Source organism: Hyalella azteca, unplaced genomic scaffold, assembly GCF_000764305.2.
Source record: "Hyalella azteca isolate HAZT.00-mixed unplaced genomic scaffold, Hazt_2.0.2 contig10360, whole genome shotgun sequence".
Classification (NCBI taxonomy): Eukaryota; Metazoa; Arthropoda; class Malacostraca; order Amphipoda; family Hyalellidae; genus Hyalella; species Hyalella azteca.
Genome location: NW_025940402.1, coordinates 222,687 through 235,834, shown reverse-complemented (window position 1 = coordinate 235,834; position 13,148 = coordinate 222,687). Strand labels below are relative to the sequence as shown.

Sequence of the window (13,148 nt, the reverse complement as noted above, 5' to 3'; positions counted from 1 at the left end):
TTGAAGTAACAAAGTAGAAATGTTAAAAAAATGGTGGTGGGCTAACAATGGTGATAAGATTCAAATTTCAAGTTGTGCAATAATCTGCTGAAGTTTTGGCATATAAAATTGATGTAAACAAAACATATCAAACAAGTTAAGTTAGTTAGTTCACTGGTTAACTGTAAAAGAGACTAATAATCAGAGTGGAACTCTAGGGTTGATGCTCCATCTATATTCAATATTTCAAGAAACTGGCACACTTGTTTAACCAAAATGTCAGCAAGGTTTTAAAAGGAGGCTTCAGTTGCAAAAATTCCTATATAATATGATATTCGGACCTGCTCATTTATTACCTCTCACAAAAACTACTTTGTGAGCAGTGTAAATCGTCAAGACGTCAACGACAAATTGTCACTAACCTGACTGAAGTCACCATTCGCCCGGGTCGCACCCCTCCCTAGTCCCTACTGCACACAACTCGGCAGAGCCCTCAATGAAATCTATTTGAATTCCACAAGAATAGAGGCACTATACCCTGAAAGCATCAACTCTTGATTAATAACAGGGTATTTCTCCTCGACCTCGGTGCAAAGTATCACTGGCTAGCTCTAGTCTATAGAGTTCAGAGATCGACTGATGTCGAACCAACGCAACTCAAAGTATTAACACTCAAAGAATAGGAGAACAAACATGAGCAACTCAACTGAATAACACACGATACCTTATCATTTGTACAAAAATCACAGCCAACAACAAAAAAATAGTATAAACCAGCAAAAATAAACTGAATAAATTTAACTCTTAAGCGATGTCTGCCACTCAAGATGGCGTCTAGATATTAACTCGACCGATGACTGTGGCGCCATCTACCGCTGAAGTCCAACAAACCACGGTAAATAACCTGAATGACCGGATTACGGTAAATGAACTTCGAAAACAAACGTGTACTGCACATTTTTCACCCGTTTTTTCTAACAGTGGTCCCACCGCTGGGTCGTTGGGTCTTTTTTCGGGACAAACTCCGCGATTTAGTTTTTTCCAATTGCGACTGTTGACAAAAATTTCTGATGGCAGGCCTAGGTACCTCATTAAATTTTAAAAAGTACGGAAAAAAAGAAAATTTATTTTTGCACCTGAACTTACAAGTTTACTAGTATATTTTGAAATATAGTTTTTTTTTATCCGCGGATTTACGACATCTTTTTATTCGTTTTTAGTCTGTCGTGCCGCACTCAATGTGTTGACGTATTTTCCTCATCTGGATCACATTAATTTGGAAGTCTCAGTGAGATATAATTTCTGGGTAGCAAAACGAATGCTACAATGACGCAATTGCATTGTGTAATTTCAACGGCTAATCATGTTTGTTTTTGTCAACGTATTTTTGAGGATAAGTCAAAATCATCACACCGTTTTGAATTTATAAATAAACATCAGTCTTCTTTATTCAATTTGTCTATTTCATCGCATAATTTTCTTGCCGCCAAAGTATCGCGTGTAGCACTGAAAGTATCGCGTATGAAAGTGAAAGTATATCGTGTAGAGTGTGTAGCACTCTAGCTACACACTCTGTATTAACTCGTCTGTCATTTAAAAATAAGATCATTCGCGAACGGAAAATCATAGTTGCGCTGCGGTTATATAGCCAGCCCGTTGCCCGAGTGGCTTATTACTGTAAAGCTTTATTGCTTCAAATTACGATGATCCTTCCTACTTTTACGGCAACGAGTTTGCTTTGGACATAATTGAAGTGGGGAGTTCAACTGTGCGGAGATGATTGCTGGGAAGAGTTATTAAAAAAATTGTAGAGGTCATTTCATTTGACGGTCTTCCATATTATCGATGATTATTTTAGCATTCTAATTACTTAGACTGCGAAACCAGTTTCTATAATTGCAATTAAAGCAATGTGTTTATATGTATTCCTCCTAGCCTGCGCCGCAAAGTGGAGTATTATAATGCTTTCCCATTTTGGATTGTTAGCCAAACGTTTGTTGATCGATCTTATAATACGGCAGTGTGTCTGGCGGAGGTCGGGCTCTTCCTAATCTGACGTGTCGACCTGTAGGAGGGCGGAGTAAGAATGACCATTTGAATAACTTATTCTGTCTGTGACAGTCCTAAGGCTTGTCTCGAGCGAGGTCGTGCCCTTTGTCCGTGTTGAAATTGCTTCCTGAAGATGATCATCGGGAAATAATTTATTCATGAGTCGTTTATAAACTTTCCTTAACGATGTAATAACAATGATCAATGCAGATTATTGTACAAAAATGAAGCAGAGCGAGTCGTTCCATTTACAGCTCCTTGAGATTTTAAATGATTGGCTGCTTTGGCGATTTTAATAGTTTCTGGATCTTTAGAAACCTTGGTTTTTTATAGACGTGTAATACCAAGATTTATTCCAATCTAATTGGTGAATTGTACTGTAGCACAATCTAAAAGGCTTTTAATCCGAATATATTGGCTCGATTGAGCGAGCGTACTTGGATTTTTTTTGTCCAATATCCCTATAAGCCGGGATTTCAGGTTGAAATCCCGGCTTATAGGGATTTTTTTGGGAACTGTTCACTCCTCAAAAAAGTTTTTCGAACTAATAAGTAACTGAACATTAAAAAATTACATTGAACATTGAAACTGAGCACCGAAATTCCAAGCGAAATTTTGTATGGAAAATGCATGTGTCTCCCTAAGTTTCTAGACGACATTGCGTTAATTGCTTGCATGCTTAAACACAGCCATATTAATTAGCGGATGCCGTGTTCTAATTTGGCTCTAGCCTAATTGCTAAGATTAAATATTAAAGTGTTTCACTAGAAGTCCAGATGGTATTTTTGAACACCAACGCCTCTCACTTCGTCTCTTTCTTTTTCGCTCGTTTTTTTCGCGTATTTCAGGTGTTCCTTAATGGTATTATTTCTGAGTCCGCAGGGAGACTAGACTTAATCCCGAGGGAAATTACAGGCCTGGCCTGATTATTGATACCGTCCGGAAAACTCTTATTCGTTACCTATATAGCGTCGCGGCTGCGCGCTGCTTCGGCAAGTTGTTTCTTAGCCTTCAAGACTGAGTGGCGAGACATTGCGAACTATATAACGTGCCTCTGAGACGAGCAGAAGATTCGTGAACCGTTTAAATAATTTCAAAAGATTCCAGGAAATTGCCATAAGCAACAGGATCCCTATAAGTAAGACACACGACATAATATCTTCCTTTGATGCATTCCATAATGTATTATTTGTTGCATTCCTATTTTTTAACGGGTTCTTGTACATAAAATCTCCAGTATAATTTACGCAGTTGCGAAAATGTAGTGATACGATTCATGAACTGTGAATTAGACGAAGCTGATGCTCACACCGATCAATAAAGAATGCAACAATTGCTTCCTGGATTTCGGTTTATGCTTCTCAGGTTACCGAATGGATAACAGTATTTGAACCTGAAGCAAGTAATTTACAAGGTTTTGCGTCCTGGTCTGATATTATTATTTGTAGTAAGTACTATAGTACTGATAATGGTCTGATAATAAATAGTACTGATAGTACTATTTATTTATTTGTGTATTGAATAATTTCAGTTATTTGGGCTATAAATCAGGTTAGTTTGTTTTGAAGTTAAATGACGCTTCATGATTGCTCGAACTCGTGGCTGATGGTTATCATCTGAATGCGAAAACTTCGACCCTGGCGTTTAGTACCGCATCGATTGTGCATTACCAGTAGTTATTACACGAATAATATTCGGCGAGAAAAATTTTATTCATTGCGCTGCATAATTTTTTAGCTTCTATAGGATAAGAAGTGTTCTTTATACTGATGGGCGAATAAAGCTTAGACATCAGTTATATGTAAATCTTCAATGCAAGTAAGACTCTGATTCACGCGCATCAATTCCTTGTTAAGCCGGCGCATAAGTTTCGTCTCAGAGGAAGGATGGGAATTCGATACTCAGTTTATGTGAGAAAGATTGTGCCAAATGTGCAGGATTTTCTGATGTACTGGGTCATAGGTGGCGGCACCTTCTCCTGTGTTCAAATCGAACCGCCTCGACTGCATTCCATTTACATTTCAAAACCCTGCTACGAATCCTCGCCCGACAAAGGCGTATCGGATATTGGGAACCGAAAGGTGATGCGTTGAAAATAATGCCACCCTATAGGAAGACTTGAGCCGATGGTGGCGGACAGCGACTCGGGTGAGTTCTGCCTCGGAGCTAAGGATGGCGGACAGCGGCTCGGCTGGCCAGTTCTGCCTCGAAGCCGAGGGTGGCGGACAGCGGCTCGGTTGGCCAGTTCTGCCTCGAAGCCGAGGGTGGCGGACAGCGGCTCTGTTGCCGAGTTCTTTCTCGGAGATGTGAGCTGAACAAGTAGATGCGATAATTTCATTTTGTATTCCATGTCTATTTGTCATTTAAATACTGCCAACTTTCAGCAGCTGTTGCATTTTTGAAAAATTTTCACGTTTTAGCACTGGATTTTTTGTGCCTGGTCAATGAAAAAGTCTAGTTTAAAGCGGACTTGACTCGTGTGCACGATTTGGATGAACTATGACAGTAATAACGTTTACAGATGTCATCACTTGTATAGGCCAGATTTTAGAGTAGGTAGGAACTCTATAGAAGCTCTCAACCTGTTTCAAGGAAGGCCAATTAGTGGCTGACGTTATGGCCGGATAAGAAATTATGGTACAACAAATTGTCACTCATAATATGGTTAATTCTGACACCTGCTGAAACTGTTGATGGCTGAAGTGAGAGTTGCAATTCTATCCCATTATATGATTAAAATCATCACTCTAGTTGATTGGTTGATAAATCAACCAGCCACTTTATTACAATTTATTCAGAATAATGAAATTTAATTTATTTTCGACTACACCGGCATGTTTACTGACATTTATACTGCCACTTGATTTTTTTTATACTTGATTTTTTAATCAGAACCACTACACTTGCGATAATATTCCTGCGATCACGGGAGATTTTGACTCAATTCCTGGATTTAGGTTTTATTTTCATTTTGCCTGATAGACATCAGTATAATTGGAATCCAATCCTCGAAAGCCGTGTGCGCTTAAACGATAGTATTTACGACTCGACTCCTGACTTCAGGTAATTAAGAGAACTAACGCGTGATATTTGCTGTGTCGGATATTCAGTAGAAGGATTGGATTGAAATGAAGGTTAAAGTAATGAGGATAGTCAGTTTTTGGGTTCAGATTCATCGCAAAGAACTGCGATACCTCAATGCTTATTCAGTACGATAAGTCAAACAATCGAACTTTTATTTTAACAGCCACGAATTCGTGTATCTTGTAAGATTTGCTGAATTATTTGAATAATACGTCTGGTTTAATTATCTCCTATAAAATTTTCGCTGCAGGATTTGACTTGCATTTTTTGGAGGAGGAGGAAGAAATGTTCTAAAAAGCTTGTTGATTTCATTTATTAGCTAATATTAATACTGTGTTTGTATTTAATACGATTTTTGCTGAGGTACGAGTTTTGGGGCCGAAAAATTGTAACAAGAAATAATATTTGCCATTTGATTTTGTCCACACCACTTAAATATTAGTTATTGTGTGGTGTTAGAGCTGAGGAGACATGAACATACCTTAATGTGAAAATTAGGTCTCCATTTAAAAAAAATTGATAGAACTATTCATATTTTATTCCTATAAATTTGGTAAAGAATGAACTACATGCAAACGCCCAAATCACACAGAACCTCGTCCAACGTCCATCTATCTTCACTAAAATGAAGCTCAGTCGAGACTCTGATTTGTCTCAGCCTTGGCCTCAGATGTAGCTTTCGTCGAGATGTTTCCCAAGCAGTGAGTTCTATTGGAACAAAAATCACGAACTTTCTGTGTGTTGAAGTTTTCCCCATTGACAGTGGCTCAACTTTGTATTGTTCTGCAGGTACGTGATTGGGGCGGAGAACTTCTTACTTCATCAGGCGTGAGTACGGCGAACATTCGTGGCTGTATTAGACTAAAATACTATACTCTTATCATAAATTCCTAAGAAAAGTCTGAATTTTTTTTACAAGTTCTAGTATGATCGACTCTATGATTGGTTTATAAATCAACCAGTCAATCTGTTACAATTTGAGGCAAAGGGATTTGTTCAAGAAATTATTTAACTCTATTAATGAATCTGGTATATTTTATAAATCCTCTCTGTAATGCCGTATTGTTTTAAAATCAAGTGCACTATTTAGTAAACGCTGAACTTTATTGAGGAGGTTTGAAAACACAGATGCTCAAAATTTATTAAAGATCGCTTTCATCTAAGCTTGTTTGGCTGTAGTTCCATTAGCTGTTTTAAAATGTCTTTTGAAAACTTGTGGCTTTTCAAGTTCACCGAATCCATACGACTGCCGTCTTCTTGCGAAGTTTCGAAAGATTTTTTTTCAAAACCGCGACCAAATGTCAAACATTTAGATCGAATCGTAAATAAACTTTAAAATGTTGAAGATAGTTCCTGTTAAGAAGTTAAGAATAATTTCACGCTATTGCTAATAAATCTTTAAACGGGTTTCTGTGAAAATTTCCACTTTTTAAATCAGACAACTTGGCATCGCAACGAGAAATGTTAAAATTTAGCAATACCCCATCTATTTCTTAACTAGTTAGTTATTTTAACTATTGATCAATTAGCGATTTACTCAGTATAAATCTTACATATTACTTGTTACGGTAATAATGATAATAACAATGATATTAATTGTGATATAATATTATATAAAATATTATTATCATTAGTTATTTATACTAATGATGAATTAAAATTATTGAGTACGTACCATTATTGTATGTCTGATCAGTCTATATACTTATATATAACTACCTACTTTATTTTATGATTGATTTTATAATTGCAGTCTCGTTTTAACGCTCGCTCCTTCATATCTCAGATTTGTTGAATTGACGCATTTGCTCGAATTTCACAGATGGTGCTTAACTTTCACAAATATTTTTGAACTTTTTCCTGCCTTCTCGTCATTTCCTCTGCATTTTGTTCGTATTTGCACTATCGTCATTATTCATAAATTTATCTTTTGTTTGATCTTGTCTGATCACCTCATTTATCTCCTATCTCATCTATCTTTATCTTGTTTTATCTTTGGTTGTCAATAATTTGGTAGCTTTGATCCCCCCTCGCGTCATTTAATGAATTCGGGCTTCAATGTAACTGCAGGAGTGAGATGCTCGCTAGAACTTTAATTCACTTTTTTTAATTAAAAAATTTAAATGTCATGTAAATGTCATTTACTTGAACATTTCACCTGTGACATTATCATTTAAAGCTTTGTTTTTTAATGATCTTCTCAATAGATAAATCCAAAGGGGTTGAGCAGTATTTAGTGCCTAACATTTACTCCACTTTTTAACTTCATTGTCTTTGATTTATTTATTTATTTTGGTAGCCATATATCTCAGGACAATTACAAAGCTTGTAATTGTCTTGCTAGTGCATCACGAGTAGCTTTGCAAACCATGACATCAATGAATTTTATTTTGCCATGCTTTTGCTTTTCTGGAATATTCAGATCAACTGGAGAATAACTATCAAGTAATCGTTTTAATTCATCTTAGTTTGTTAATAATTAGCAAATATGGAGTGATAAAGTCAGAAAAAATAAGATGTTTGTGTGGTTAGTTAAGAATCTATCGCTCAGGTAATCGAAACACGTTCGTCGCACACGTGCGTTAAACACATGCGTCATACGCGTGCGTCTCACACGTGTGTCATGCACGTGCGTCATTCACGTGCGTTAAACACATGCGTCATACGCGTGCGTCTTACACGTGCGTCATACACGTGCGTCATACATGCGCGTCATACACGTGCGTCTTACACGTGCGTCATAATTGGGGCGTCATACACGTGCGTCTTTCACGAGCCTCTTATACAAGCGTCATACACGTACGTCATACATGTCCTTCCATTTTATGTGATGAGAAAAGTGCAAATCCAACACGTTTATTAAAGGTTTCAAATCACTGCATCCTCGTACATATTTTTTTCTTGCCCGCTCAAACTTCAATTGAATTGGTCATTAATTTCTGTCTCCATCGACCATTATTGGAAAAATCAGAGTTTGCGATCGAATAGCTGCGTTTGATGAACAGAATGAATTTTCAGTCATCATTCCTGTGATGCAAGTGTTTGTTCTACGCAGCAATTCGCCTATCGGATGCAATACGCCGAATGCTTCCTGCGGAAAAAAAGCGTTTTCAATGCTCGATTGTTTTCCGTGGAAAGAATGATAAAGCATGGCTGATTGACTGCATGTCATTCTGTCGTGCTCACCTGTTCCTGCTCACGGCTCATCGATCTGACGAGCAAATCGCTCATAACAATTGCATCGAGTGAGAAGTGGCTGCATGCAATTGGTCATAACAGTTGCTGTCCATCGTGTTAAAATTGGCTGCATGCAATAGGTTATAACAGTTGCTCCTAATCGTGTGAGAAGTGGCTGCATGCAATAGGTTATAACAGTTGCTCTTAACCGTGTGAGTAGTGGCTGCGTGCAATAGGTTATAACAGTTGCAGTTCATCTAGCGAGAAGTAGCTGCATGCAATTGGTCATAACAGTTACTGTCCATCGTGTTAAAATTGGCTGCGTGCAATAGGTTATAACAGTTGCTCCTAATCGTGTGAGTAGTGGCTGCATGCAATAGGTCATAACGGTTACTCTTCATATAGTGAGAAGTGGCTGCATGCAATTGGCCATGACAGTTGCTTTTGATCGAGGAAGAAGTGGTATTTTTTTCCTTTCTAATAAGGCATAGCAGACTTTTTGATAACAACTTGTATGTTTAATTACTTGTTGTGTTTGAGTGACTATTTTTTTCTATAAGGAACTGCTCACGCTGTTAATTTTCATGAAAGATAAGCCATTAGTGCAACTGAATCTACTCATAAAAACTTTACTCGCCAAGCCTAAGCACTTTTACAGATTATTCGAATAAATTTTTAAACGGTGCGAAAATGAGCAGTTTCTTCGAAAAAATGAACTGATTTGTCAAAATTCGCACACATTTGATTTTAACAATATTTTCGAAATTATCAAAAAAATTTGTATGTTCGCAAGAATTAAGCGCAGCAACTGGAGAAGGTGCGACTGCGGTGAAGCGCTATGCAGCAGACAACTTGGTCCACGTTAATTGCTCGACTGTGGCTGCCATTCAAGAGAACCCCAATTTTTACAAATATGGCCCAGTCAAAGGCCAAAATAGGGCCACAGTGGGCCTCTGAAAAATAACGATGTCCTTATTAAACGCAAGCAGGGCATGTGCGAACTGCTATTAGCGCAGTTCGGAAAAAAATATTCAGCAACCCTCAACACTCGAAACATCAGAACGAAATTGGAGTCCTCCAAGAACAGCCGAGGGGGCGGGTGCTGATGAACATTGAGTTTGAAACACCGGATCTAGAGAGGAATATCCAAGAATTAGCGACTAACTCGGCCTCTGCGCCAGATGCGCTCCCTTCAGTATTAATGAAAAAATATACTCAGTACTCATTGCATTGAGTGACAGAGAGCGCATTTTCTCGTCGACGAAAACGTGAAGTCACGGACGCACGAATGGACGGACATGACGAGCAAAATAGCGCTTTTTTCCATTGATGAAAAAATGCGCTAAAAATGTGTTGGTGCACTAAAGGTCCCTCTGAATTTCTCTGGAAAACATCATTGAGAGAAGGATACGTTCCTAGTTACCTAAAATTTGGGCTAATCTACAAACGAAGTGCGAGATACAAACCCCAAAATTACGGCCGGCTACATTAACTTCACATGCAATCTAGGTACCTATTTGAGAAGGTTGTAGCTAGAAGGTGTGTGCAGTACATGGAGGAAGCTGACCTTTTCAACAGAAGGCAACACGGTTATAGGCGAAATCGCTCCTGGTTGTCTTAGTTACTGGAGCATCACCACCAAATCTTGGCAACACTGGAGGAGGGGGCCGGGGTGGTCGTGGTGTCTTTTAGACTTCGCGAAAGCGTTCGAAAAGTTCACCATGGAAAGACGACTATTGGAGTGCTCTTCAGAAAGTTGAAACTATTGGGGGTCGGAGGTGAATTCACTGAATTGGCACGGATCATCAATTTCCTAACTAAAAGACTACAAGCTGTCGTTGGAGGCTCGAGATCGAGCGAGGCTAGGGTGAAAAGTTGAGGGGAACCGTACATATATGCTCCCATGCTCTTCCTCATCCACATCGTTGACATAGATGAGGCAGTGAACCACGCCTCTGCATCATCATTAGCTGACGACACCAGGATACTAATGACCATCACGGAGAGGACGGACTGCGAGAGGTTGCAAGAAGACCTCTCCACAATATATGACTGGGTCCAAAGGGCCCATGCAGTTAAACGGAACCAAATTTGAGGTTCTGAGATACAGAGGCAGCGGACGAGCCGGTATGGAGCTCCGCAACCTGGTACCTGACAGCTCGGCGACTCTTTCGCGATCTAGGAGTGTTGATGAATACCTACTCAGGTTAAATTGGTGATCGCATAGCTGCAATAACCGCAAGAGGCAGGCGGCAGTTGGGTGGATCTTGCGAACGTTCAGATCATGAGAAGCGGAATTGATGATCACACTCTTCAGAGCCCTTGTGATACCTCTCTTTTAGTACTGTTGCCAGCTCCGGACCCCGTTCACACTCGGCTCAGTGCGGTAACTGGAAGGGGTCCAGTGAACCTTCACTTCCAGCAGCAGAGGGATGGAGGAGTTGAACTACGGAAAGTTGGAGCGCCCGGGTCTGTACTCACTGAAGAGGAGACGGGAGATGTATGTCATTTTGTACACATGGAATATAATAACCGGAATGGCTCCAAACTTTGAAAGCGAGGCCCTCAGGATTGAAAAATACCATAACGAGAGAAAGGGGAGACTGTCCAGGATATCTCAACTACGTATAGCAGATCCTTGGTCAGATTTCAATCCTTGCGGGAAGGATTTTTTTCCGTGGCAGTCCCGAGGCTATTAAACGTCCCAAAGGATCTAAGAGAGGGTGAGTTCACCCTGGAGACCTTCAAGAGTTTACTGTACGTGTTCCAGGGCACAATCCCTGATCGTCCGCTCCCTGCACCACTTCCAGCGGCGAGAAGCAAGCAACAACATCGTGTATCAGGTGGCCCAAATGATCGAGAACGCGCGATAGTCAGAGGCAGCGTTCCATCGTGGCCTGGGACTGCTACGTTCGAAATACATACCTATGATACTATGGAAGTCCGTCATACTAATCGATTTGTTCTGTTAGCTCGTTCACTTTTTACAATGGCGAAATAAAATCTTATGAAGTTCTAATTGGTGCTTTTGAAAAATATTTGGCGAGCGGCCGTATATGTGATGTGAAAATAATTTCATTCAAGCAAATTTAAACGCATTTTCTATGCATAACACTTGAATCTATTAAAAATAATCAATTTAAAAAATATTCTTTGGATATATATTGAAATAAGGATGGAGCAAACCACTGATTGAGCAAATGATCATAAAACGTGTTTTTGCTACAAAAGTTCACTTTGAAGTTATAGAAGTTTACTTTGAAGTTATAAAAGTTTACTTTGAAGGAAGCCATAACTGCAACTTCGTCTAGATGTAAAAAATATAACTCAGTACTTACTGCAGTGAGTGACAGAGAGCGCATTTTCTCGTCGACGAAAACGTGGTCACGGACGGACGGACATGACGAGCATAATAGCGCCTTTTTTCCATAAATGAGAAAATGCTCTTAAAAGGATGAAATATGGTCAGACCGGCGTTCTAGTGGCCGGTCGTCCCGTGAAATTTGGCCCTGATGGTTCGTGTTTCATATGTTTACTTCCAACCCCCTCTAAAAAAAGGCGATATGGTTTCATTGGCGTCGCGGCGGCCACTAAAACGCAGGTCCGACCGTTTTCCCGAACAATGTAAGGCATTATGGAAACTGACACAATTCACGCTGTTCTGGGTAGGGCGTTTGGAGGCCCTTCTTGCCTAATTATTAATGTTATACATTATTGGTATTATTTTGGTCAAGGCACATTCCATGATCAGTTGAGTGATCACATAAAAGTTATCTGCTTTCTAGGTTGACTTGATGCGGAGCAATCGATCGGACACGAAATAACTTTTTTTAGGTAAATTCTGCCCTCAGCTTCATTGTCATTTACTGTCAATTTTGTGAGCGGTTTTTATGATGAACACGGTGAATTGGGTGACATTTTTTTATCGTGTGTTCGCACATATTTTTCGTGCTGGGAAGTCTCGATGGCTGTTGCTGATCCATTTTTTATGTCTGAGAACAGTACTTGCTCACTTGGATTTAAATGTATATATATATAGACATTTTTACTTTATTATTAGTGGAAGAGATAACTTAGAAGTAAGAACATGAAGTCATTCATGCATTTATAGGGTGTATTGGTCACCTTAGTTTGATATACGAAAGTACGTTATGATATCATTCCTGCATTTATGGGCTGCATTGCTGACTTTATTTAGGTTTACGTTTTAGTCCTCCATCTATTTTTGACAGAATAATTCATCACAATCTCGAGGCATACTGATTGGTCAGTCGACTTCAACGCCTGTCTATAGGTATGCATTGCATTGCTGCCAAAGTGCAGCACACTCTAGATGCCCATACCCTCTAACTTCCTTTGCCTGTATGATGCTTAAATAATATGATTGTCGTCACCTTTATCACTACAGTTGCCGGCATCCCGCTATGTCGTTATCCTATGATGTCCTGCGAAGTGTGTTTAGTACCTATATTAACACCATTATCTGCACTCTTTACGTGTTAATTCATCCTAAGACTAGGCTTTGTACATGTTCACTTCTTGTCTACTTTTTTCCACACTTTCATGACTATTGGTTGTATTTAACTCTTATGGAGTGCATTATTGAACAATCTGCCTTTTCAGTTTAGTTTTTTTTTAATCGGACATGATTAATCTGAGGTAGCAAAAACTGTGTTAATTACTCGTTTTTCATCGTATAAGATTCCATAAATTTAACTTGCAATTTACTTGAAAAAGTCGGAGTTGTTAATGTAGAATCGTGGCTAAATTTGTGTATGTTGAAATGGAACAAGCGCATACCGTTTGTCCGTGAGAAGTCAATGTATGGGGCAAGACAAACTTTTGCAAAGTTCAGCTCC

At 39.2% G+C, this 13,148-nt stretch overlaps 1 protein-coding gene across 1 annotated transcript in view; it reads left to right on the top strand.

Moving 5' to 3' along the window:
- Positions 1-4,200: 4,200 nt before the first annotated feature.
- The window catches only part of LOC108678088 (roundabout homolog 2), a 111,262-nt gene continuing 102,314 nt past the window's right edge, over positions 4,201-13,148 (top strand). The window contains exon 1 of the mRNA XM_018166431.2: positions 4,201-4,264. Within this exon, the coding sequence (XP_018021920.2) occupies positions 4,201-4,264 (64 nt within the window). The remainder of the gene's footprint in view (positions 4,265-13,148) is intronic.